This window comes from Megachile rotundata, chromosome 7, assembly GCF_050947335.1.
Source record: "Megachile rotundata isolate GNS110a chromosome 7, iyMegRotu1, whole genome shotgun sequence".
Classification (NCBI taxonomy): domain Eukaryota; kingdom Metazoa; phylum Arthropoda; class Insecta; order Hymenoptera; family Megachilidae; genus Megachile; species Megachile rotundata.
This window is the reverse complement of record NC_134989.1, coordinates 8,638,519-8,666,275: the sequence shown is the minus strand read 5'-3', so window position 1 is coordinate 8,666,275 and position 27,757 is coordinate 8,638,519. Positions and strand designations below refer to the sequence as shown.

Here is a 27,757-nt window from a genome sequence, read left to right as displayed (position 1 = left end):
TTCGTTTAGATATTTATTGCCGACGTATGACTACGTAAAAATAATATTTTGTCAATCAATATTATAATTAAAATGAAAAAAAAAAAAAAAACAGGTTCCTGTGTATGTGTGTGAGTGAACTGCGCGTATTCACAAAACTCATTTGTGTAATAAAGACGTTCCAATATTTGCTTATAATTACAATGCTGGAACTGAAAATGATTAATTTTCTAAAAATTTTATTTATCAACGTTAGTAAGCTTTTGTATAACATTTCCGAATGAAACGTACTTTGTTCATTTGAAAATCGGTAATGCGCGTGAACAAATGTCCATTTTAATGATCGTATCTGCATTAAATTAAATACGCCTTCGACATTCACATAATTTACTGTATATGAGGTCATGTACTCGTCCGCAATTACTATAGCAAATTTAAATAGACGCGTATTATAATCTTATTTATTATAGATAAATTGGTGATTGATTAGTACGTTTTTGAATCGTCTCAAATAAATTGGAAAAAGTAAAATGTCAAATATATACAAAGACTCGTTGTTACAGCAATTGACCTTTTAATCCTTCATACATGTGACGTAATTAAGTGTTTATTTCATTTATCGTTCAACAGAATTATTTTTCTCCGTTTTTAAACCACGTTTTAGTGTTACATTTATGGAACTTATAATTCTTCAACATTATGATAATTTATAGCAATTTTTGTTCTTTTTTTTGAAAAGAGTATTTCATCGTGAACGTATAGAGGGGAATTAAGTATATTTAATATCGTTCATGGGAAGTAACAATGTTAACGTGCCTTTGAGTTACGTAGAATAGCCTAACGATGGCGATATAATCGCAGTGAGGGTCGATGTTTTTGTAATGTGCGTATACGACAGTGGCCGAAAGCCAGCCGTCGAGATGCCGCAAAGGTTTCTGGGTATGCGGAGGGAGCCATATTTTTCCAATATCAGTTACGCGAAAACAGCGTACGCATAGCATCTGCAGAATGAAGTTTCGTTCAGTAGCCCGTGTCGAAGCAGTGTTTTATACGAGAAAGTGATTACCAGTCAGGCGACGAGTGATCAGTGCAAGAAAACGAGGCAACTGTGCTAGTCAGAACATAACAAGCGTACGTTTTCCATGCGATCAAGAAGTGAGGTTCGGTGAAAACGATGAGCGCGGCCCGCGCAGGTGTTCGAGTCGAGAAGAGGGTTAGTTAACTTAACCCGAGTTCGTAACCGCGACCGGTGGTAGTGGTGGTAATACTAGTGGTGGTGGTGGAGGCAGTGGAGGTGGTGGTGGTGGTGGTGCTACTGCTGCTGTGACGATGACACAGCGTCATAACACGACGTACGTCCGTCCGTGCGATTTAACGCGAATTGTTACGGCAATATAAAGTGTTTTTTGTACCGAGAGTGCATTCGCGCCATTACCGATCGAGCAAGTCGTGGCTCGGTCACGATTAACCTTAATTTATTCAGTGCCGGAGATGATGGTTTTTCTTGTTTAGTGTGTGAACGAAGATTTGGAGTATCGTATTTTTTTCAGTGACAGTGGCTTATGGATGACACAATTGTGTGTCATTCATCGTTCTTTCGTTGAAAAGTGCGTACATGTGAAACGGAGCAATCAGAACTGCGACCGCGAATAACGCGACGGGACCGTGGCAATGACACAACGACCTTAACGACCTGACTTTCTTGTAACGTTCAAATATTTCCTCTTCATAAGCGTCGTGTTTCGTCACCAAAGTCGACCGAAACGTTGCTCGTCGGCATCCGCAACGTTCGAGATATTTCTTACGGCCAAAATAATTTTTCAGTGTAATCTACACGCGTCACGAGTAACAGCGTGTTCGAGAGTTTAGGTTAGTTGAATGCTTGGCCCCATTGTGTTGTTCCGGCGCAACTGGATTGGTGAATAAGACAAACGAGTGAGCTGTCGCTTCATAAATCGACCTTGTGAATGAAAGCAGAAGCGCAATTTCCTAATAAACAGTGTTATTCGCTTGTTGTCCATCAAAGCGGTGCAGCGTACGAGAGTTTCAAGGAATTCATTTTTATCGTTCATTCTGCTATAAGTGCCACCAAATTTATTTAAGCAAATATGATTTTTATCCTTGAAATAAATCATTTCTCCATTACACGGTGCTCATTCATGAAAAAAATCTGTGATCCGGTATAAACATTCCCGGAAAAACATCAATTAATACCGTTAAAGAAAATACGTTTTCAGAATGAAAATACATTGACCAAACGAAGAGTTTTAAAATCACCGTATTATTTTTTTACGTTTTTTAACCGTTCAAAGAACAAAACGTAACATCAAAATATTTATCATAAGCTCGAATTCACAAGAATTTAACAAGATCAGTAAAGTGCACCGATGGTAAAGGAGAGGTTAGACGGACATTGACCGTTGAATAGCGCGTGTCTGTCGCCGTCGAATATTCTCCAATTTCAAAATCTTGACACCGTTATCGTATGGCGGCGATCAGCTGCGAAAGAAGCGTTCGTGAACATACGTGTAACTAGAAAAATAATCAAGGAGAATAGGTAAGAACAGCTGGTGAACTACTCATCTGGCATGCCCTACGCGGTGAAGCCGAGGATGTCGAGGAGCAACGAGAACCTCGACGACAGCTGCGAGATTGTAAGCATCGGCGAGCGTGCGTGGCCAGGAAGAACGATCGAAAGAACGCGGCGGATTTCGGCAGTGGCAAGCGCCTGATTATTCCCGTTTACGGAGGATGCGGCAAGACCTCGAGGTATCTCCACGTAGGCGTACAACCTGCGTTCCAGTGATGTCGGTGTCGGGGTTACTTGCAGCGCTGCTGGACCTGGACCATGGCCGGCAAGCCTGAGCAGCCGTCCACGCACCCTGCTCCCCCGAATCACGGTCATCATCATCATCATTATCAACAGCAACAACAACAACAGCACCAGCAACAGCAAGAGCAACAACAAGTGCATCCTCAACACGCACAAGGAATTCAACAGAATAGCGTTCTAGTCTACGTTTCGGGGGAGAATTTTGCGTACGCGACGGCGGTCGGTCAGAATGCCGCCGCCGCTGCTGCTGCTGCTACCGCAGTTGGCTATCAGTCTCCGCAGCAGGCGACGTACGCCGGCATTTTGCCGCCGCAGGTGGCGACGGCGGCGACGACGTTTCCCGCCAAAACCGCCATATACTGTAATGATAACAGCGGTGTCGTCGGAGGCACGGCTAACAACTGTTGCCGGTTGAAGCCGCTCGAATATGCGTCCGCCGACGGAGACTCGAGCCGATCGGCGCGGTCCTTGTCCACGGGTAACGCGGAAGACGAAGAGGATTACGGAACGATCGTCGCGAACAACGGTTTACTCTATAGACAGACCAATTTGGTCCAAGCGATCGGTACGCCCACGGCCACGACGATGACGTGCGCGGTGTCGACGTGCGATAACAAAAATCCAACGAACCGAAGCCCGCTGGAAAACGATTCGAGCGGTGGTACCGAGAGTCTCGCGGCGAACAACGTGGAGCCGATTGGCAGGGTAAACGGAAGCGATATGGTACCCAACAAATTATTCCCGTCGTCGAGAATTCACGGTGAGATTTATCCTCCTGGTGCAAGACTGGTAGACGGTTACAGCGACAGCGGTAGAATCGTGCAAGGGAATTCCGGGGAGGGTTGCGTCGGTCTTCTGAGCGACGACGCTTGTGCCGCGTACGCGCGTCAGGGAAACGAAACGTCTCAAACGTCGTCGTCGTCGAGTGTTTTTCAAGGCGATAGTGTCGAGCAACGCGTCAATATGGAGGAGAAGAGCCGGCAACAGGACGGTTTCGATAACCAGGCCGGCTCGTCGCTTTCTTCGTCGTCGTCTAACGTCGGTATCAGTGGTGGCGGTAGTGTTGTTGTCGGTAGTGGTGGTAGTGGTGCGACTAGCTGTGACTCTGTTCGATCCGATACCGGTGAATCGTCGACCTATAGTAGCTTGAGCAGTCCTGAAAGTCAAAGTCAATCGGCACACGACGGTTTGTCTACCGCGTCGGTTAACGGCGGTGGTTCGTGCGCGCAGCAGGCTGCGCGTCAGCCGCCACTGCCGCGTATCAACGGTTCTAACAATAATAACAATACCGTGCAACAAAATGTGGTGCTGACGATGAACGGTAGTGCAGTGATTACGCAACAACAGCAACAAACGATTACCGTGCCACGTGGTTGGAAAAGGATATGTACCAACGGTGTCATCATTTATATCAGGTGAGTCTCCTTTTCGATTTTCTCTCCTACTCGTTTTTGCTGAACTTGTACTTTTCGTACATTTAGATGCCACTTTTTTATGTGTACACATATTGAAATAGACTGCGCAAAACGTGAGACATTGAATTCAATGATCCTCAGTTGATTTTTCTCTTTCTAATATTAGCAAGTTGATGGAGGAACTCTATTTTATTTTTATGATATGCGAGTGGAACTGTCATTGCGCTGTCTCCGCCAAGTGTCAAACTTTTTTGGTATAGTACGCTTTTGGTGCAGTCTATATGTGTATGTATAACAAGATAAAAATGACGTACATTAGACGCATATTTTTAATAATATTTCAGTATGTTATACTTAATACAATTTTTAAGTTCAATGCATTTAATAAAAATTCATTTACAAATGATGATTTTATTATTCCGTAAGCAAAAAGATAGTCGAATTGACGTATCCATTATCCATTGTAAGAAATGGAACGAGTAGGCCACAGAAAGTTCTCTGATATCGCGATATTCAGAATTGACTTCGCCATCAAGGTTTATCTTAATGGTTTTGCGGGTTAGTAGCATCGATCCGCAGTTAAATGCTCCAGCTCGAACTTTAATTTCACTAATGGAATTAAATGCGTCCAGTTCGAGCAAATAAGATTAGCAAAGCGACCAGTAAATTAGGATAAAAAGTTAGAGGCTCGAGCACGCGATATTTTCTGCGTACAAGTCAACTTAAATAATAAAAAAAAAGTTATTAATACTTAACAAAGAAGAGACAACTAATTCACGTTCGCATCGATAACAAAGCATTGAATGTAACGAGTGTGAGAAAGTTTCATCACCTAAGCAAAGACACTCGGTGGATCTTGAAGATATTAGAAAGGTTTCGTCCCCTTTCTGTCCTTTGTAATCTTTTTCCGACGTCTCAGTGAAAAACACGAATTTTCTGGGCTCTCCGTTGAACGCCCCCTTTCCTGTCATCATCCAGCACGTGGAAAAGCGAAGGCGTCTTCCTTCTAACCCCTCATTGTACTTTTATGGCTCTTTTCAAAGTCCGTTCGAGGGTCACTTTCATCTTTTTCACCGCGCCTTTTTTACGGCTGTCTCTGCAAAGATGGTACGCATCGCATGTTCCCTGCCTTCTATTTTGAACACTTTACCGACCGGAAATCATACACGTTGGCGACTACTGGACGAAAAGTGATTAATGTGTTGTTAAATATTAATTAATTTGTTGTTGGGTTCATAGGAGGTATGGTACTATGTTAGGATGCAATATGCCTTATTTGCATTTTCAGATTTTTACATTTTCGCATTAATAAATTTTTAGAATTTTATATTCTCAAATTTTTACATTTTTATATTCTCAAATTTTCACATTTCCGCATTCTCAAATTTTCACATTTTTACATTTCCAAATTTTCATATTTTTATATTTCCACATTCTCAGATTTTTAAATTCCCAAATTCTCACATTTTTACATTCTCAAATTTTCACATTTTTATATTCCCACATTCTCAGATTTTTACATTACCAATTCTCAGATTTTGATGTTCCCACATTCTCAGATGATTACATTTTGAATTTTTCACATTTTTACATTTTTAAATTCTCAGATTTTTACATTCTCAAATTTTCACATTTTTATATTCTAAAATTGTCTCATATTTATATTCTCATATTCTCAGATTTTTACATTCCCAAATTTTCACATATTCACATTCCCAAATTTTCACATATTCACATTCCCAAATTTTCACATATTCACATTCCCAAATTTCCAAATTTCTAGAGTTTATAATTCTCAAATTTCCAAATTTATTAATTTTTTAAATTTTAAAGTTTCTAAGTTTCCATTCCCCAAATTCCCAAATCATTAAGTCTTCAAGCCCCCTAAATTTTTAAATTTTTAAGTTTCCAGATTTCCAAACTCCTAAATATCCAAATGTTCAAATACCTAATTTTCCAGATCCTATTAAGTTTCCATCTTTTCAAGTACCTACATTTCTAAATCTTTAAATTTCCAAGTTTCTATATGTTCAATTCCCTAAAATTTAACACTAAAACTACCAAACTGGTCAAATGACCGCTCCACAAGTTTCTAACTATAAGGTACACATTTTGTTAAAATACATTCCTTGAAATCAGAGTTGATTTTCATCAAGATAAAGAATAAATGTGTGTACTAATTTATGCCTCGTCGTTTATTTATTTTTGAACTTCATTTTTAATTTCAAATTAAATACACATTACATGCCGGTATGTTTAGTGTTAAAAAACCATACTCCTATTTTCGTCCTAGAACGAACCAAAATCATTGAAACCATTTGATGCGTCTCCCATAAAAAAGCGATCAAAAATCAATCCACCCGATCCCAAGTATTTTGCAAGCAACGCGAAAAGATGTAAGGATTCCTCGAGGGAGAATGACTCGGCACAGGGGTCCCGGCAATCTCGCAACGTGATTTTCTACGGATCACCCGGGATCAGCTGTGACGAGATACATCCACCTTTGTGTCGAACGAGGGAAGCTGATTCCTCGAGGTGTCCTGTAACGCTGAAAAGGGCATCGCCTCGTGGCGTAATCGTGCCTCGCCAGATCTGACCTGGTCTGTCCCAAACCTCGTTAAAACGATCCTTCCTGGCCTGGCAAGAGTCACGGTTTAAACGATGTTTAAAGGGCCCCGACAAACAATGCTTCGCAGCCTGCAACTGACCTTTTACGTTTCTGCCTCTCTTTGGGAGGCATACGGTCGCTTTGATCCGTTCTGTAACTTTTTTCGAGTGCTTCGTTTCTGTTTACCAAATGTGTCGAACCGGAAGAGGCTCCTCGTTAACAGCGTGGGAGGATGCTAAACGATACGGTTTAATCTGTTGGTTTAGGATTATGAAGTAGGTTAGAGTAGATATTTAGTACTTGGTAGGAGAAAAGTGAAATAGTTTCAATACTGTTAACCTTATGGGTTGACTTCCTTGTCTATGGAAGACGGGTTTGTGGTTTCTATTTGATGGGAGGTCAAGGTTGATGAACTATGAAGGGATGAAGTTCTATGGGGACATAGATTTGGATTGTAGAGATGTAGGGGCTTAGAGGGATAGAGGGATTTGAGGATATAGGAATGTGGAGATATAGGGATCTTGGGATCTAAGGAGTCCTGAAACCTGAGAGTTAAAGTTTAGTTATTGGGGACCATGGAATCTTGGAATTTTAGAATTTTGTGGATGTTGGAATCTTGGAATGTTAGAATCTTGAAATTTTGGGATCTGAGAATTTTTTCATTTTCTGAGTTTAGGCACTTTGGAGTCTTGGGTATGTGGAAACTTGGAATCTTTGGAACTTTGGAGCCTTAGGAACCTTGGGAACCTCAGAAACTTTAGGAACTGCAGGAATCTTTAGAACCTTGCAATTTTGATCAGCTTGGGATCTTGGATTCATGGAATCTTGGGATCTTGGAACCTTGGTATCTTGGAATTAAAAATTTTGGGATATTGGAACCTTGGAATCTCAGAACCCCAAAATTTAGCAGCCTATAAACATAGAAACTTCAGAATTTTGGAATCCCAAAACCTATGAACTTGAAATCTAAGAACCTTAGCATACAGATCTAGGGACAATCTCAGTATACACATTCACATTACAGATTACAAGAACAGTCCCGTAAAATCCATCTGTAAAGAATGAAAATTCAGCTAAACTTCCTAAAGCTTCCCAAAGTGATAACGATCCATGAGTAGCCATAAGTTAACTGCAGTCTGGCCATAATCCAGAGCGCCACAACTATGCGTCAGATGAAGGGGTTAAAAACGTGACATAAAATCTGGCAGGATGGTTGCATAAATCGCCTTAGGAAACGAGCAGGGCCGATGAATTCGTCTTACGCTCGAAAATTCTGATACCGAAGACAAATTGTTTTTGTCTTGGCGGATAATTCGTCGATATATCTTGGGCGGTTGTAAGGGCAAGGATTCCTTCAAAGATTCTTAGACTTCAGCATCCGTCGTCTGAGGCGATGTATGGCTGGACAGATTCTCACATCGGGCCGTGTACAGGAAGCGAGGGAATGGTCGGAAGGAAGGGGATGAAAGGTAAGGGAGAGCATATAGGAAGGGAAGAGGAATTTCGTTGAACCGCGCTGTTCGTGCGATCATTGATTTACGATGGTACGTCGTAAATACCGCCAGTGATGTACGACCGTGCCTTCCCTTATCCCTTACCCCTGTGTGTACCTTCCCCTCGTCCTCCATCGCGAGTTTCTTCTTCGCTCTTCTTTCGCCTTCGCCACCGACGTTCCCTTTACGGACCTCTTCTTGATTTATAATACCTACAGGCCTGTTGTCTCTTTTCGTTCTCTCTGCTCGTACATACCTCCTAGGTGTCCGGACTTCGTTCCCCTAACCTTCCCTTCTTCTTCTTCTTCTTCTCTTGTCCGGCATTCCCTGTCTCGTATTAACTAAGGGCTCAGCCCTCACGTTCTTCTCCCGTCTGCTCTGCCTGCGAGTTCTTCTCTTCTTTTTTATCTATCATCCAACTGCTATCTGCCACCCGTTATTTACGTCGAAACCGTAAATGCTGCCTAGCTGTTAGACCTACCGGGACGGTTCAAATGACATCTTTGACATTTCTTTATTATTTCACATTTTGGGCTATTTCAACTTTTGTTATATAAATTGGTAATTAATGATTAATGTTAGTTCTTTTTTCTTAAGATGATATTGGTGGGTGCAACTGAATATATTAGGCTGTTTATATGAAGTGTAAGTGATATTATATTAGGCTGTTTATATGTAAATGAATTTTTAATGGAACTGATCTGAAAGAATTATAAAATAGTATTCGCTGAAGACAATTTATAATAAAAGTATCATAAAATAGTATTTACCTAATACAACCCAATATGAAAGCATTACTTCCTTAATGCAACTGATGACATAAAAATACAAACTAACACTTATATAATTGCAATTTAATGACCTATCGTTAAGTACTTTTGTGCTAAGTTTAAGTTTGCAAGAAAATACATAATCCTTAATTCTTCATTGCATTCTTGCAATAATATTTTTAATAAAAATGATTTGTTTATTTGTAAAAGTTGAATAAAATTTTTCTTTAAACAGAAAATCATTGGCAATTATACGTGATCGAATTCGATGAATGTTTCGGCACGATTATTTTCAATGTAAATCTATTTAAATTAGCGCTGTTGCGACGCAATCTACGAGATTCAGCGCAGACACTTGGAATTGCAATTATTCTTGCTGGAACATTTTGAATATTCATTCGGATACTTACTTTGCATAGCGTTAAGTGCCAGCATGAAATTTGTAATTGTACCACGGTAAAGGATAATCCCATATGCGGTTTCCATTCTACGACCTGGAATGCGTTTAAACGTTACCTGTCCATGATACATTCTCATTTCTATTTTATTTCTCTTCTTCCTCAAACACGGGAACTTACTATGTACTTCTTAAATCTTCCATGTAAATCTCAAAGTATTGCTTATCTGTATAAAACGGAGCAATTAATTTGATCATTAAAATTGTTTAACTTCGCTGCTTATACGAGCAGCAGAATTCAGGTCGTTTGAATGACTTGTTTGTTTTTTTAGTTCCTTTTGGGGAGGACGTAATCTTCGTTTCTTTGTAAGTCCAAAGGAAATATGCAGGTAAACTTTGGTTTCGCAACGGCAATGGCATACATTTTTCTGCATAAATTGTTGCGAATATTCTCTGGAAAAAAGTGACATAATGTTAAAAATATGAGTGGTTTGTGAAATATTTTTTTACTTAAATCCTTGTGTTTGTGTCTTTAGATTTTTATCTTTGTATTTTTAGATTCTTTAGATAGCTTTAAATTTTTATATTCATGAAGTCATATTTTTGAATTTCTATATTCTCAAATTCCTATATTCCCAAATTTCTATATTTTTGAAATCCTATATCCCTAAGTCCCTACATTCCCAAATCCCTATACCTCCACATTCCTACATCTCCAGATTTCTACATCTCCAAATCCCTGTGTCTTCAAATTCTTGCCCTACATCCTCAGATCCCTATATCCCCAAATTCCTATGTCTTCAAATTCCTACACTCCCATATTCCTACATCCTTAGATTTCTACATCCCCAAATCCCCATACTCCCAAATCCCCATACTCCCAAATCCCCATACTCCCAAATCCCCATACTCCCAAATCCCCATACTCCCAAATCCCCATACTCCCAAATCCCCATACTCCCAAATCCCCATACTCCTAAATCCCCATACTCCCAAATCCCCATACTCCCAAATCCCCATACTCCCAAATCCCCACACTCCCAAATCTCCATACTCCCAAATCCCCATACTCCCAAATCCCCATACTCCCAAATCCCCATACTCCCAAATCCCCATACTCCCAAATCCCCATACTCCTAAATCCCCATATTCCCAAATCCCTACATCCCCAAATCACTATATCTCCAAATCCTTATGTCCCCAAATCCCTATATCCCCAAATCCCTAAACTCCCAAATCCCCATATCCCCAAACCCCTATATCTCCAAACCCCTACATCCCCACTTTGTTACATCTTCAATTACTTCTATCCCCCATTTTACATCTTGAATTCCAATATACCCACACCACTATATTCTTATATTCCTAAACCCCTACATATCTATAATTCAAGGTTCCTATAACCTCAATTCGTATAATTCTCTTTTGCGTCACATTTTCAACGTCTCCAGTTATAACACTGTACTGAATTTCATGCTAAACATTGATTATTGACTGAAAACAACGGGTTTGCCAAATGATCTCGAAACCTAGTTGCATAATAGTATAACAAGTCATTAACGTGGACGTTTTCGATACCTGTTTAAGTACGCGTAAATGGAACACGAGCACTTCAACCAGTTATTAGTTGTTCCCCCCTTTGTAATTGTTCGACCATTACTGATGACTGTTTCAATATTCAAACGCGTTATTCGTTTTTTCTTTAGATACGCTCGAAATATGGCTTTCAATTAGCAGAATAAAACCTTCCTAATTCATTAGAAATACATAATGATTTTGAAACCATGGACGTATTTTTATATAAATTGCCATTCATTTTTTTGTCAAGGAATAAATCAAATTATATTTGGAAATTTTGTAATATGGCTATTTTGTGAATTGGGGAACTGAAAGTTTGAACATTTAGGGATTTAATAGTTTAGTAACTTGAAATATTGAAGATGTAAAAATTTAACTTAACATTTGAAGAAGTACACATCCTATCATCTCAGAGTTCACGACGTTGCTCATTGAATTAAAGTTCAAATATTTGCCAAGTCCAGCCAACAATCTCTATTTGCTCCGATTGTTTTATCATTCACATTCGCAATTTACAATTCCGCCGTTCGTAATTTCTGTAAAGGATCGCTGTCACGGCATTTAATCTTCTTTCTCATTTGCAAGCGTTTTAATAGAACCGTACTCCAGCTCGTTCCTGCGCGTTGATGTACGACGTCCATTATCGAACGAAGAATCGGCCGGCTCGTTTGTAAGGCAAACAACGACGACAAGCACGAGCGAAGTGGCCGTGGTGGTAAAAATCAATCGAGATCGATCGATCGGGGGAGAAACGAGAGATCGTCGTACGGCGCAGAAGGAAAAATTAAGGTTACCGGCACGAACGATTAGGCTGCGGGTTCTGTGAGGTACGTGAGAAGCGCGGTACGGGGAACGATGGGTCAGGGGGGTCCCACGAAAGGGGTGAAGAGAGATTAACGGGAGAGGAGAGACGAGAGGAGAGAACAGAATGAGCGATAGTTGCGCAACCACACCTCCACCGCCGTCGAGCGGCGATTACGCAAACGTGATAATTAATTGCCAGTGTTCCTCTGTTTAATGACTCGTCAAGTCGTTTGCTAAACACGCCAAATCACCGGTACGTCACGAAAATCGCTATACAGGTGCATCGTTGCGTGTCGAAGCTGTTAATTCCACGGCGTAGTTGCATAACCATCGCCGGAGACAAGATCGTCTTTTTCTTTATTTTTATGACACACCGTAGCGCATACCTTTCTTGCGATCGCGTTTTCTCCACTACGCTCTTCAGGGATTCTAGCGTCGTGTCTTGTTAGCTTTATGGCGCGTTTCGAACGACTCGTTACTTCGAATACTTCTGAGTCATCGGTTCCTTATCGACATCACCACAATTTTTCAAACAGAAAATTTATTGCTGGGGGATTTTAAGCTTCTCGTATACCGAAATCCGTGGACAGTTATTTGTATAGGTAATATAGTCATATGTGTTACATATATATTGTATTTGAGTATGACTCAAATACATGACATTTTATGACATGTTTAGTGAATTAGAGAGCACTTGGGTCCAATGTAGGTTTACACTTGAAGACATAACTGAAACTTGAACTCGACCTTCTCATCTTTATGAAATTTTTAAATCTTGAAACTTTCCAAGTTTTCATTTTGCGAGTTCGTGAACATTTTTTACATTTTCAAAACAAATTTTTGAACTTTTTAATTTATAAACATAGACGTTGTGTACAAATATCTGCATGGACAAAAATGATCCTTAAACAATCATGTTCTTGTATGCTCCATAACAAGATCTCTACCATACATGAAAATATATAAAAAAATAGATCAACTAACAGTGTATCTTTAGCAATTAAAAGATTGTGCAATAAGATCAAGTAAGAACTCTATAACGTCGGTAGCGTAACGGTTATCCTCACCGCTTACGAAACCGACGGTCGCGTGTTCAAATCCCCGGGGGGTTGAGTTTTTCGATGAAAAATTGAATCCAGTTTTTCATCGCGAATTACACCACACCTCCTCTTTCTATAAAGAAATATTCGGTGAAAATTTTAATGAATAAAAAAAAGTTTTTCCGCGTCGTCGCCCGATGATGAATGAAATAAATCGCGGCCAGGGTTCAATCTAGCAGAGGAGGTACACGTGGCCAGGGTACTTTAGTTACCGCGATGCTCTACCTCGGGAAGGTCTGAGATAAAGTCGCCTCTTCAATGGTGTTTTCCTCGAAGAGGACGTCTCTAGAAGGGCGATCCCGTAAATGGGATGCGGGGAAACCAGAAACAGCGGTAAACCAGGCTCTATCGCTGTGGACGCCAGCAACCAATTTACCTTCTCTCTTCTCCCTTTCTTCGCGTTTCTCTCCTTGTTTCTCGCTCATTTTCATGTTCCCTTCTCGGACTTCTGTGCTCTCCTCTCTTAACCTCTCCTTCAGTTCCTTGAGAGAGAAGTGGGGAACTGGCAGAGGTCGGCCGGTCATACCGATGGAAATTCCCGCGACTCGCAATTTCAGTACAATCTGCAAGCCGTCCCTCCATACGTATCCACGCTTTCGTGGAGGTTGGGGCGGAACTCAATTCAGACTAATCTAACTCTGGTCCGTTTATTAAAACTGAGGGCGCCGTCTTTTCGCTATTTGTCGCTTTTCCTTTTTATATGAAATTTGATATGATTTCTTATATGGCCAATATTTAAAGATTTTCTATACTTATACTACTGTGTACACGAAGGTTGACTAAACTTCCAATAGATATTTACTGTAACAATATTTACTATAATATTTAGTGTAATAATATACAAAAATATATTTACCTACAAATGTAACTCTGTATTTATAGTAAAAAGTCCATATTATATCACAAATATAGTGCCTAATTTATATTCCCTAATACAATGTAAGGAAATTTCCGTTCGTTGCGAACTCCAATCTAATTTATTTTATAATTAATTTCACAAGTGTTACGACTTTCGAATCAAAGAAACATCCGTTTGAAAAGTTCAATTGTTCCACCTGTACTTTCTTAAAAAAGTTTCACTTCTAACGCGCATGACGATCGCATTAGTTTGTTTTTCAATTTCTCGCTCCACAGACAATTTTCTGTGTAATTACGCAACGTGGAATTAACCGTGCAATCGCGATTTCATGTCTCGTTTGTGTTTACCTCGATGAACGTAATTGATGTTAATCGATCGTAAAGTGGCATTGATTTTAACTGGAGGCAATTTCTTTTCGTTAAATCAAACGTTCGAAGTTTCGGGGAGTTATACACGAGAGAACCAGTTGACCCTATTTCCGTCAAGGTCTTGAATTACTTTCGACGCATTTTGTATTGAGTAATGGGCTAATTATAGTTTCCACTTGTTCAGAAACGTTGCTTTGGCTCGATCGTCGAAACACTCTCGAGGTATGCCGAATTTACAAGCTTTTAAATTATTCTTTGCGCCAGTTCGTATTTCAGTCATGACGAACATGTACCAGCTTTAGCTATTTTCCGATACGGTAAAACACTCGTATCCGCAGGGAGACGGTTTCAAGGCCTTTTGCGGACACCGAAATTCACGAACACTCTGTTACGTACATGTGTACATACGTATGTACTTATGTGCGATAAAGCTTCGATATAAGCGAACCAATCGGGTCTGAACGTTTGCTTATATCGTTCAGTTTCTATATTGATTGAAGTTTGTCGAATGTAGACAAGTGGAAAGAACGTCGAATCGAACGTAAACGAACAGCAATATATTGGGAGAAGTGTAATACAACATTTATATTTTAGTCTCTTATGAAACTTTTATTAATATATTTGTAAAATTTAAATTAGATCAAATTAATCTTAATTAAAGTGAAACCAAACTTGACGTAATTCGAAACGTACTTACTTGTAATTCCTTCATATTTACTTGTGTTGCGTTTATACTTTATTAAGTCCTTATAAGGACTTTAATAAGTTATTACAAGTAAATATGTCCCAAATTGTGTCATGTTTGGTCTCATTTTAATCAGAAAAATGTCACGAATATGACCGAAAAGATTCTACAAGAAAAATGATTGAAAATAAACAAATTAGCAGCACAGAATTATAATACAACAATCTTGATCTTCGCTGAAAATCGCACTGTCTTTCATTTTCACTAGTTCTGCAAATATAATCCGAATTATGTCGTGTTTGGTCTCATTTTAACCAGAAAAATGTCAAAAATATATTGGAAAAAGTTCCACATCAAAAAAGTGAAAAATAAAAAAGTTGTACATTTGCATTCGTATTGTCTCGCGGATATACCTCAGCCCGGATCACGTTACATTTCTCGGCGATCAAGCTTCTTGACGTCAGGAGTTTTCCCCTCAGTGGTGGGGATCATTTTTTCCACACTAACATTGCGTAGATCAATTCCGCTTGTATGGGGGAGTAGCAGGTCGCGAACTTGCCACCGCGGCCGCCAGGTGTCCACCCGCGAATCGCTTTTCTCACAATGACAATGGGCTCCCGTGAGTATTAATACGCAACCGCGACATAGGAATGACGGACATGACCCCGCTTATCGATTGCAGTCGATAATGCAGAAAGTGGTCATGCTCTTATTTTTGATCTTAGGAGATGCTGTTTTGGTAGCGGCATCTTTCTAAGTTACAGTTTTGAAATCCCGATGATCGAGGGACGACGTTGCCTTTGACGTCGTTCGCCGATGACACTGCCCTGCTTACTAATTTCCTGCCACGATACCATACCGATGGAAGCTTCCAGTCCCGAACCCCTGACTGCCCTGGACCCTTGATTACCCCAAAACCCCTAATTGCCTGAGACCCAGCAGCGTCCCCACATCCATAGATGCCCCCACAATACTAATTGTCCAAACCCTGAATGCCCCACATCCCAAAAAATGCCACACACTACTATTAAGTACCTGAGACTTTCTGGAGTCTCAGATATTTGAATGCCCCACATCCCAAAAAATGCCACACATTACCATTAACTGTCTGAGACACTGTGGAGTGTCTAGTGTCTCAGACCCTTGAATGCCCCATACCCCAAAAAATGCCACACACTGCCATTAACTGTCCGAGACACTGTTGAGGGTCTCAGATTCTTGAGTGCCCCATACCCCAAAAAATGCCACACACTACCATTAACTGCCTGAGACACTGTGGATTGTATTAGACCCTGAATGCCCCATATCCCTAAATGGCAGCACACTACTATTTGCCTGAGAGCCCATGGAGTGGTTCCAACTCCTGAGTGCCCCACAACTCATAAATACCCCCACACCACTAATTATCTGATACCTAGTGGAATGCCCCACATCTCTAAATGCCCTACAACAATAATTGTCTGAGACCTAGCGGATTGTCTCATAATCTTGAATGTCCCACACTCCCAAATGCCTTCATATCACTGAATGCCCCACGCTACTAATTGTCCAAGAGTCAGTGGAGTGCTCTCAGACCTCTGAATGCCCCATCCTTCTGCCCCACATCCCTGAATGACCCAATAATTATCTGAAACCCCGTGGAGTGCATCAGACCCCTGAATACCCTAGATCCTTAAATGTCCTAAATTCTTAAATGACCCATATCTCTGAGTGACCCACACTACAAATTGTCCGAGATCCAGCGAAGTGCCCCAAAGCAGCACTGCTCAAAGATGCAACCATACGCTGACTTTACCGTCTGTTTTAATCAGTTTTGAAGCTTTGATTGCAATTTGTAATTAAACGAAACAGGTGGTCGTTAATAATAAAACACAAATACTTTGACGAAGCTTCGAAATCGTTTCGCAAGCGATCGCGAGTAAACGAAGATTTTTCAAGTATTTAACCAAGAGTTATCGTAACAATGTTTACAAGTATCTTTGTTTAATCAGAGTAAAACGTCGACCATACGATACTCGAGCGCATCAGGCATACAACCAGGTGCGTATCCTCGATGTTATCGACTCAGAAACACGCTACGCGGCGCCGTAGTGCGTACAATCAGCACAGCTATAAATTACGCGCCGCGTGTACTCTTACGGGTAGATCTTCGACGGCAGGAAAGAAAGGGAATAGGCAAAGAAGAAAAAAGAAAAAATGCACAAGGTACAAGAAATACGTATACAGAAACACGTCAAAAAACCGATAACAACTTGGCATAAGAAAGGAAGCAAAAACTTCCGATTCTCATTAATCTTGTCTACCTGTACACTTTACACGACAGTACTCCTGTACTTGTGGATCCCATACCCGCGGTTCCGCTTATCCGCGACGGGGTAAGAAGAGGTAGACTCCACTTCTCGTTCCTATTTGCTATTGAAGTATTCTGCTTTAGAAATGCACGTTCAGAATTCTTGAACTTGTAGATTGACAGATTTAAAGGTTTGGAGAATAATAAATTTTTTTATTTGGAATGTTCGACATTTGGGAATTTGGAAATTTAGAAATTTGGGGAATTTTAGGGAGTTCAGGAAATTTGAGAATTGGGGATTTTTTAAATTTGAGGAATTTGGGGAATTTGAAAAATTGGGATTTTGTAAATTTGGGAAATTCTGGGAATTTGGAGAATTTAGGGAATTTAAGGAATTTAGAAATTTGGAAAATTTAGCGAATTTGGGATTTTTTAAATTTGAGGAATTTGTGGAATTTGAGAAATTGGGATTTTCTAAATTTGGGAAATTCAGGGAATTTGGAGAATTTAAGGAATTTAGAAATTTGGAGAATTTAGCGAATTTGGGAAATTTGGGGAATTTGGGGAATTTGGGATTTTGTAAATTTGGGGGATTTAGGAAATTTGAAGAATTTAGGGAGTTTAGGGATTTTGGAAATTGGGGAATTCGAGGATTTGGGACTTTGGAAATTTGGGGAATTTGAGAATTTAGGACCTAGGAAATTTGGGGAATTTTAGGGAATTTGAGAAATTGGGATTTTGTGAATTTGTGAATTTGGGGAATTTAGGGAATTTGGGACTTAGAAATTTTAGGGAATTTGAGAATTTGGAATTTTGGAAATTTGGGGAATTCAGGGAATTTGGGAAATTTGGGGAATTTGAGATTTTGTAAATTTGGGGGATTTAGGGAATTTGAAGAATTTAGGCAGTTTAGGGATTTTGGAAATTGGGGAATTTGAGGATTTGGGACTTTGGAAATTTGGGGAATTTGAGAATTTAGGACCTAGGAAATTTGGGGAATTTTAGGGAATTTGAGAAATTGGGATTTTGTGAATTTGTGAATTTGGGGAATTTAGGGAATGTGGGATTTTGTGAATTTAGAGAATTTGGGGAATTTGGAGAATTTGGGACTTAGGAAATTTTGGGAATTTAGTGAATTTGGGACTTGGAAATTTTTGGGAATTTGAGAGTTTGAAATTTTGAGGAATTTAGAGAATTTGAGAAATTGGGATTTTGTGAATTTAGGGAATTCAAGGAATTTGGGGAATTTAGGGAATTTGGGACTTTGGAAATTTGGAGAATATTAGGGATTTTAGAAAATTTGTAAAATTTGAGAATTTCAGGAATTTTAGGAATTTTGATATATTCGAATATTTGGAAATTTGGGTAATTTTAGGGAGTTTAGGAAATTTGATGAATTGAAAAATTTAGGAAATTTGAGAATTCAAGGAATTTTAGGGAGCTTAGGAAATTTGAGGATTTGAACATCTGAAAATTTGGAAAATTAGAAAATTGAAAATTTCAAATAAAGTGCTACACACATAATAAAGAATGATTTATGAAGAATAATTTATGTGAAAAATTCAACTATCCTAAATACCACTTGTATGTAAAAGTATTGTTATAGCTTCTCTTGTATACACAGGAACATATTGGGTTACTGATATGAATATAAGAGAATATTTAAATCGTTATACATAATTCAGTGTTCGTATACTTTTAATTACGAGTTGAAAATGGCTCCACGTCCATCTACCTGTCAACACTGTATTTATTCTCCGAGGGTTAAATAATTATATTCATACATATTCATTTATTAAAATCCACGAATTATAATTTTAGTAAACGAATTAATAATGCAGCGATTAAATAGGCATAAAAGTACATCATGAAAGTTAATTTATACCTCGTTTCATGAATAATAAAGTTTTATAGCGTTAACAACGGTATAAATAACGTTTTGGAGCATTTCTAAGGATTACTCATTTTAACGGTGCCAGTGTTTTCGTCAATTTTATTTCGTTCATAGTCGACAGGCTCTGATTTTGATCTTGAATCGTTATCATCGATCCAGAGCAATTACGGGCGTCATGTGAGCATTATTATTGCACGCTGGGAACTAAATTAAACGCGTAGGAGCAAAGGTAATTTGTGCTGATAACGAACCACCCACACGAATGCCGTGTCCGCATGGAAACGGACCCAATATTCGAATACTCTGGCATGCTCGTGATCGTTTCTTAATTGCATTAACCTTAGCTTTATTGAAAGAATTCTACGTTCTTTAAATTAACGTATTCTTGAAGTCTACTTCAGTCAAATATGAAGGATAAGTTTCAGATTTTTCAACTTTCAAGTTAGGAGATTTTTGGATTTTTCAATTTTAGAGTTTAAAAATTTTTAGATTTCTCGTTTTTCGAGTATAGATATTTTTGGGATTTGGAAATTTGGGGATTTAGAAATTTGGGAAATTCAGAATTTGGGAATTTGGGGATTTGGAAATTTGTGAAATTTGTGAAATTGAGAATTTGGGGATTTGGAAATTTGGGAAATTGAGAATTTGGGGATTTGGAAATTTGGGAAATTGAAAATTTGGGAATTTGGAGATTTGGAAATTGAGAATTTCAGGATTTGAAAATTTGGGAAATTGAGAATTAGGGGATTTGGAAATTTGTGAAATTGAGAATTTGGGGAGTTGGAAATTTGGGAAATTGAGAATTTGGAGATTTGGAAATTTGGGAAATTCAGAATTTGGAGATTTGGAAATTTGGGAAATTCAGAATTTGGGAATTTGGGGATTTGGAAATTTGGGAAATTTGTGAAATCGAGAATTTGGGGATTTAGAAATTTGGGAAATTGAGAATTTGGGGAGTTGGAAATTTGGGAAATTGAGAATTTGGGAATTTGGAAATTTGGGAAATTGAGAATTTGGGGAGTTGGAAATTTGTGAAATTGAGAATTTGGGGATTTGGAAATTTGGGAAATTGAGAATTAGGGGATTTGGAAATTTGGGAAATTGAGAATTAGGGGATTTGGAAATTTGGGAAATTGAGAATTTGGGATTTGTCTAGGGATATTTTTATATTTCTCAAGTTTCAAGTTAGAAATTTTAAGATTTTTCAATTTTTTAAAAGACTTGTTCGTCTCATTTCTAGATAGTAGATTGGCAGTAGAAGAGTATAGGGTTTTTTAGTTTCATTAAATTTTGTATAAGCCTATTCTCAACCTTCGTTCCACCCACTCCCCTTGCGACCCTCAGACAGTTAAGACGTGCGTTTGTCCGAAAGATACTTTTTCTTTTATATTATTCAATTTTTTTTTATTTACTATGTTTTGTATTATCTCCTTATATTATTATATCTAAGTATGACTATATTTTCATTTTTTTTTTTCATTTATGTTAAACTTCAACAATTTAATATTTACAAATTTTCAGTTTTTTCAACTTTCAAATTTGTTAGAATTGTATTGGTATTACGTGTATAGGAAAGGGATCGTTATACTCACGCAGTTCTTTTCCTTCTGCTTTATTCACTGAATGCAATAACAGCTTTGCTAACAAAATTTATGAACGTTTAAATTTCTCAATTTTTAAATTTCTTAATTTTCAGAATTTTCAGTTTTCAAATTTAAAAAGACTGTAATTTCTACATTAATAAATTTGTAAATCTACAGTCTATCAAGTTTTGACCTACAAATTTAAAACATTCCAACGCTTTAAATTTGTAAATGCCTTCCTTTCTACCTCATAATTTTCCAAATATTTTCACGTGCAAATTTGCAAATTCAAAAATTCATATATGTTAATATATGTTCATATATGCAAACATATGTAAATATATGTTTGCCTGTGCAGTATAATAAATGAACCGTGAAGTACGATAAATACACACGAAATACCACAATAATTCCGTCGATAACAATTACATATATCAATTAAAAATCCATTACAATTAATCAAAGAATTCGTAAATTTTCAAATATGATTATTTTGAATTTTGAATATTCCATCTTCCGAACGAAGTCTTGGAAGTTTTATTTTTTCAGGCGGAGCCCCGATTTGTCCGACACCCTATAAGTCCGATAAAATTAAAGTAGAACGATACGGTATTACACGGGTAGCATAAAGATTCACCGGCATAAATCGTTTCTCGGGCAAGCGTTTTATCGTCGCTACTAAAAGCGCTTTAAAATTAAAAGCGACATTATCTGAAGTTCGGTTAAACGGAGCTCATAGAACTTTTACGAGGCACGCCGATACCTCCATAAATAGTTTGAATATCAAAGATCTCGCGTTGTCTGCCGTTTAAAATTAATCCGGCGAACGTGTATCCGGCAGAGCAAACGTAGTTACAGGCGATTATAATCGCTAATACGGCTGGTTATTCGTGGCCGGAGAATATTAATTTCCGGGATGGGAACAGGTCAAAATATTCCCTGTTGCGCGACTAAAAGCAGTCACGTAAACCGTTCGTAATCGATATTTACAATGTCAAATGCCTCCCTTCTGCCACCCGTTTCTCTCCGCCCGTGTGAAAGCACGTCGAATTTATTCACCAATTACACCGCGATAAAACGATCGACACGTCAGCCTGTAAATTATACGAAATTACGACGCATAAATGTCACAGATAAGCCTCATTATCTTTTTAAACACTTTCGATTATATTTATTGGCCTGCAGTTACAATTTTAAGTTCAGGGACAGAATGACCACCGCGGAGCTTGGACGCATTTGTTCAGAAATATTCTTATTGGGGGAACATCTTCAACGCGGAGTGGTACACGCATTACTCCTCTACAACCCCTTAATTTCATTTACCTATCAAATCGTTAAAACTTTCACAATAAAGTAAAATTACTAAAACTTTCACAAGGTCTAATATAGGGGTCATTCTAAATCGATAATTTTTGGACATCACCATCTACGATTTTGCTCTAATCAATATATGTTATAGTCCATGTGAAATTAGGGGGGGTTTAAGTCATCATTTTGTCGGTTTCGAATTTGTTAAAAAATAACAAGCCTTCAAAGTTTGCAATTTTTACCCATTTTTGTGAAAATAGGCTTCACTTACAAATTTTTTTTTTAGAAACTACTCAACCAATTTAGCTAAATTCTTTTCTGTTTTATTCATGAAGGATTGAGCTATTTTAAAATATTTTTTTTTAATACCGTCAATTTGTTATAATATGTCGTAAAATTTAAACAAATTCTTTTTTTGCGTTTTTTCAATGAGGGGCGTAAAGGGTTTAAATTTAAAAAATTGATGGAATTAAAAAAAATATTTTAAAATAGCCCGATCCTTTATGAATAGAACAAAAAAGAATTTAGCTAAATCGATTCAGTAGTTTTTGAGAAAAAAATTAGTAAATGTAGCCGATTTTCACAAAAATGGGTAAAAATTGCAAACTTTGAAGGCTTGTTATTTTTTAACAAACTCGAAACGGATAAAATGATGACTTAAAGCCCCCCTAATTTCACATGAATTACAGTATATTTTGATTAGAGCAAAATCGCAGATGGTTACGTCCAAAAATAATCGATTTTGAATGATTAGAAAGATTGAAGGATTTACTCGTTTCTGGTTTCAGACTACTATTTAATCAATATGAATAATATCAATATTTGCTGTCAAAAACTTGACAAAAAAGACACTTATTTTCTACAAACCTAACATTGGAACATTACCTAAAAATTTGTCTTGAAGCGATAAAAGTAAGAGTCAAGATAAATCAATAAAAACAATTTGTACTGTCTATGGGGTACGGTGCTCTCCATATAATTTATTGTTATATTTTCTTCCACCAATATTTTTTGATCACCGATAAATTCATTTACAATTGAACCAATAGAGACTCGACAACATTGTACAGCGTAACACAATCGATTTTCCCACTAAAATTCCGTTTTCTGTTTTATTTGCCCGTTTCCGTTTGTCTTCGAAACGTCCACTTTAATTCCTCCCGGTTCGGTTTATCGTAATTCTGAATTGTAGCTCTCATATTCAGTTTCCATAGTCGCGACTAGATGGCTGTTTGCCATGCATTTAAAACACAAAATAGCGGATTTCCATGCTGTCCACCGAGACGTGACTTTAATAGCGTAAAGAATGGAAGGAAAACATTTCAGTATCGGGGATATGACAAAACCAGTGGGATTTATTCTATATCGAGCTTGTTGTTTTTACCAATACGATCTGAATTTATCGCTTGTTGACGCATAAATTCGTTCGTTTACGTACACCACCGTATGCATACGTGTACACGTATTAAAATTGTTTCCATAACTTATAATCGAATAGTACGAAGTCTTCGTTTCTTTTGCTCCCGGTGGCTTCGAGAATTCAATTTAGTTTCAATTGGCACAAAGCACCTCCGTTTCTCTCCTCTGCCGTTTCGATTGCAGAAAAAACGGAGCATATTTCGCTGATTTTCACTGGTACAAATTGCGCGCAAGCTGGGTTGTCCATTTTCCTCTTTTCGCTCCGACGTTTCTTCATCGAATGAAATTAAACGGCATATTCAGGCGAAAATAATTTTTAATTGAAACGACCGACCAATTTCTAGCTGTCTTTTTTGCAGTGACAAATATTCGAGGAATCGCGTTACAGAATTTATATTTGTACCGATGTCAAACCATGAGATGGTGAAGAGGTTGATGCGTTTAGAAGTGGCTTGATTGGTCGAAATGTAAGTGGGAGTGCTTATGGTGGGGGTGGAGCTTCTTTGGGCCTCACGCGACAACTTGTAGGTTGACATCGGTATATGTCGACTATAACTGGCTAAATGACGCATTTTTATATGTAAAAAGTCTAAAATAATTTGGTTGGGTTGACATCAATGTGTCGACAATGCTTAAGACTTATCCTCTTGAAAAGAGAAAATTTAAAATTAGTGGATTGACTTTTACTTATGAAGTATTAATGAAAGTAGCAGTAAGCAGAAAGTAAAGCAAAAATAGCATAAACATAGAATGACTAAAAATAGCACAAAAATAGAATGAATAAAAACAGCATAAAAATAAAATTGATGAAGACAGCATAAAAATAGCATAAAAATACAATTAATAAAAACAGCATAAAAATAGAATTAATAAAAACAACATACAAATAGAACCAATAAAAATAGCATAAAAACAAAATTAATGAAGACAGCATGAAAATAGAATGCATAAAAATAACATAAAAACACAATTAATAAAAACAGCATAAAAATAGAATTAATAAAAACAACATAAAAATAGAACCAATAAAAATAGCATAAAAACAAAATTAATAAAAACAGAATAAAAATAGAATGAATAAAAATAGCATAAAAATAAAATTAATAAAAACAGCATAAAAATAGAATGAATAAAAACAGCATAAAAATAGAACCAACAAAGATAGAATAAAAATAAAAACAGAATAAAAATAGAATGACTAAAAATAGCATAAAAAAAGAATTAACCCCAATGATATTAAGAATCAATTTTCATGAACTCTTTCGGCGATTTCCAAGTGGCTTCCTCGAAAGCATAGCACAACAAAGTTTGTATGGTTTGAAAAATGTTACGATTATCGAAAGTTGAAGAAAACTGGTGAAAGAAAGAAAAAGCGAGGGTGAGAAGCTGAAGTTCCAGTGAGGGAGAGAACGAGGCTCAACTTTTACGTAGTTATTTCCGGTTATTAAATAACGCAACTCCGCGTACACTTTCAGTAAATAGGAACGAGGAAATCATGGTCAAAGGCAGCCGTAAAATCGTGAAAAAAGAACGGAAAATTTGCTGCTCTGCGAGCTGCTTTACCCCTCTATTGACGGCGAACGTGCTCTTTTTGCGATTACGGGAATAAACGTTCCACCGGAACTTCCGCTTTTATTTTATCGATGCCGGCGAAATTTAAAGGAATAAAGTCTTGGAAGCACAGTTTCGTATTTTAAATTAAACATCTTGGGGATTTATTAATTTTATATTTATTCGATGACGTTGAATGCAGAAGTATTGTATTTAGGACTATAGATACTTTTTTAATCGATAAATTTATGGAGTTGTAGATTTTGAAGTACGGAAATTTCAAGCTTCAAATTTTTTAGCTTTTAAATTTGGTTATTAGAAAATTTGTAAACTTGTATAGATTTTCAAAAATCTATATTTCAAGCTTCCAAGCTATCTTCAAATTTCAATTTCCAAGTGCATTTACAAATTTAAAAATTTCTTTCCTTCAAAAGTAACTCGGTCAGCCTCTTCACGCGCCAACTCATGGGTTGCCATCGGTACACGTTTAACACTTGAAATCATGAAGTTAAACGATTTGATGAATGTTTCTGTTTTTTTTTTTACAACTAGAAAATTATTAATAGAATTATATTCGAAGGTTTTCGTTTACCTTGCAGTGACTTCCAAGTTTCTAAAAAAAGTATATAAATATTTAGTATCTTGATTCAATCGAAATCAGTTAGTGTTGAAAATTGTTCCAGATTTAAATTCTAGACAAAACTAAAACTAACAACGTTAACACATAAAAGTGTATGAAAATAAATACGAAAATACATTTGATAAAACTCCATTATATTTCCTGTAGGAAAAAAATAATGCGGAACTTTTCAAATACAGATGAGTGAATACGTAGCTTAAAAGTTGCATGGCGTTATAGAGGGTTAACAGAGCCCGGTTGATTGCATTGGACGGTTTCACGTAGCTACAATTGGTAACGCAAAATCGTGAAACGTATTGTTCGTCGATGCGACGTTTAAATGTTTATCGAACGCGGAGCCTCGGAACGGAGGGTGATATTTTAGGGTGACGCGGCGGCGCAGTTTCGTGATAATTGCTTTAGAGAAGGGCGCGCATCGAGCAGAAAATATCCGCATTCGTGTCGAAAAAGGCGAAAAAAAGTGAAGGTAGCAGAGAAGGGAAACACGAAAACCATCGAGAGAAAACGACAATCGTCTCGAAAGTAATTGGCGCGACGAACCGACTTTGCGATTCGCCTTTTAAACGCTTTTCTCTCGACAGTATTTCGACGCGAGTGAACTGATTCGTTGGGGATGGTGTACAAGGGCGGAACCGGATGATGGCGAGAAACGGAGAGAAACGATTGAAACGGGTACTCTGTCTAGGCGAGAACGGGGGTGTGAGCAAGGAGGAAAGAGAGAGCAGAGGAATCGAAAGAGGAACAAGAGAGATTGGGAGAACAAAAAATACGTCGTAAAGCCGGATTAATCCGTGGCGGTCTCGGCGTCGCCGTCGACGCTGCCGCCAGTACTCATTGATTGCATGAAATCGGGCTTTCCTGCTTTCCCATTGTCACGTACAGCCACGCTCGCGTGTTGTTTTCTGCCTACGGATAAATTGGCAAGTGTGCGTCCCCGTAATCAATAGGCAGATCGGCTTTGTCGGTGGGCGAGGGTGGGTGCAAGGTCGGCCTGGCTTGTATCTCACGTGCACACGTGTATATCTACCTACGCTGGAACCCTTCTACAGATCGTTTAAAAAGTAGAGTTCATTTAATCACATTTTCTACTATTATTTTTTAAATTAGCCGCGAAAATTAATTTTAGCAAAAATCGTTGAAGAGGACCATGTGTCTTTATAGCGCACCCTTCCTTAGGGACCTACACTAATAATCGATGCTGAACACTTAAAATGACAGACCGCCATCGAATTCTCTGCTACCTTCTGAAAATATTAGTTCTTTGCATACTAACCTGGAACACTAAAGAGATTGTTCCTTACCTCTTAGGTGCAGAAGGATGTTGATCAACTAGTACTGATGAGACATTAGTGTCTGAACTTTCACTGAACATATATGAAGAATGTGAAAAGGCTGACTTATTTTGAATATTATTAGGTTGGTCACCCAGTAGCATTACATGTATGGTACCTTACAGATGAAGTTAAATAACATGTCAAATATAAATTAGTTAAATTTTATTGAATTGTTAGGTTGATCATCCAGTAGCATTATATGTATGGTACTTTACAGATGAAGCTAAATAATATGTCAAATATAAATTAGTTAAATTTTATTGAATTGTTAGGTTGATCATCCAGTAGCACTATATGTATGGTACTTTACAGATGAAGCTAAATAATATGTCAAATATAAATTAGTTAAATTTTATTGAATTGTTAGGTTGATCATGCAGTAGCATTATATGTATGGTACTTTACAGATGAATCTAAATAATATGTCAAATACAAATTAGTTAAAATTTATTGAATTGTTAGATTGGTCACCCAGCAGCATTATATGTATGGTACCTTACAGATGAAGTTAAATAATATGTCAAATATAAATTAGTTAAATTTTATTGAATTGTTAGGTTGATCATTCAGTAGCATTATATGTATGATACCTTACAGATGAAGTTAAATAACATGTCAAATATAAATTAGTTAAATTTTATTGAATTGTTAAATTGGTCATCCAGCAGCATTATATGTATGGTACCTTACAGATGAAGTTAAATAACATGTCAAATATAAATTAGTTAAGTTTTATTGAATTGTCAGGTTGGTCATCCAGTAGCATTATATGTATGGTACCTTACAGATGAAGCTAAATAACATGTCAAATATAAATTAGTTAAGTTTTATCAAATTGTTAGATGGGTC

At 37.6% G+C, this 27,757-nt stretch overlaps 1 protein-coding gene and 1 long non-coding RNA gene across 13 annotated transcripts in view; one reads left to right on the top strand and one right to left on the bottom strand.

Moving 5' to 3' along the window:
• Positions 1-35: 35 nt before the first annotated feature.
• LOC105662393 (uncharacterized) lies at positions 36-10,331 on the bottom strand. Of its 3 annotated transcripts, none has more exons than XR_001095923.2 (3): positions 9,677-10,331; positions 9,509-9,592; positions 36-8,805 (listed from the first exon to the last, which is right to left on the bottom strand). It is a non-coding gene; the product is annotated as an uncharacterized LOC105662393 (long non-coding RNA). The 3 variants fall into 3 exon arrangements; XR_013038692.1 differs by having other exon boundaries at positions 36-4,948; positions 5,060-8,805; positions 9,509-10,329; XR_001095898.2 differs by having other exon boundaries at positions 9,509-10,331.
• LOC100879726 (uncharacterized) overlaps positions 344-27,757 on the top strand; it is a 448,351-nt gene continuing 420,937 nt past the window's right edge. For 9 of the 10 annotated variants that reach the window (XR_013038691.1, XM_012284086.2, XM_076533367.1 and 6 more), the window contains exon 1: positions 344-4,227. Coding sequence is in view for 9 of the 10 variants with exons in the window: in XM_012284086.2 (XP_012139476.2) it covers positions 2,828-4,227 (1,400 nt within the window). In the remaining variant the exon portion in view is untranslated. The remainder of the gene's footprint in view (positions 4,228-27,757) is intronic. The other variant, XM_076533373.1, reaches the window with a different exon arrangement.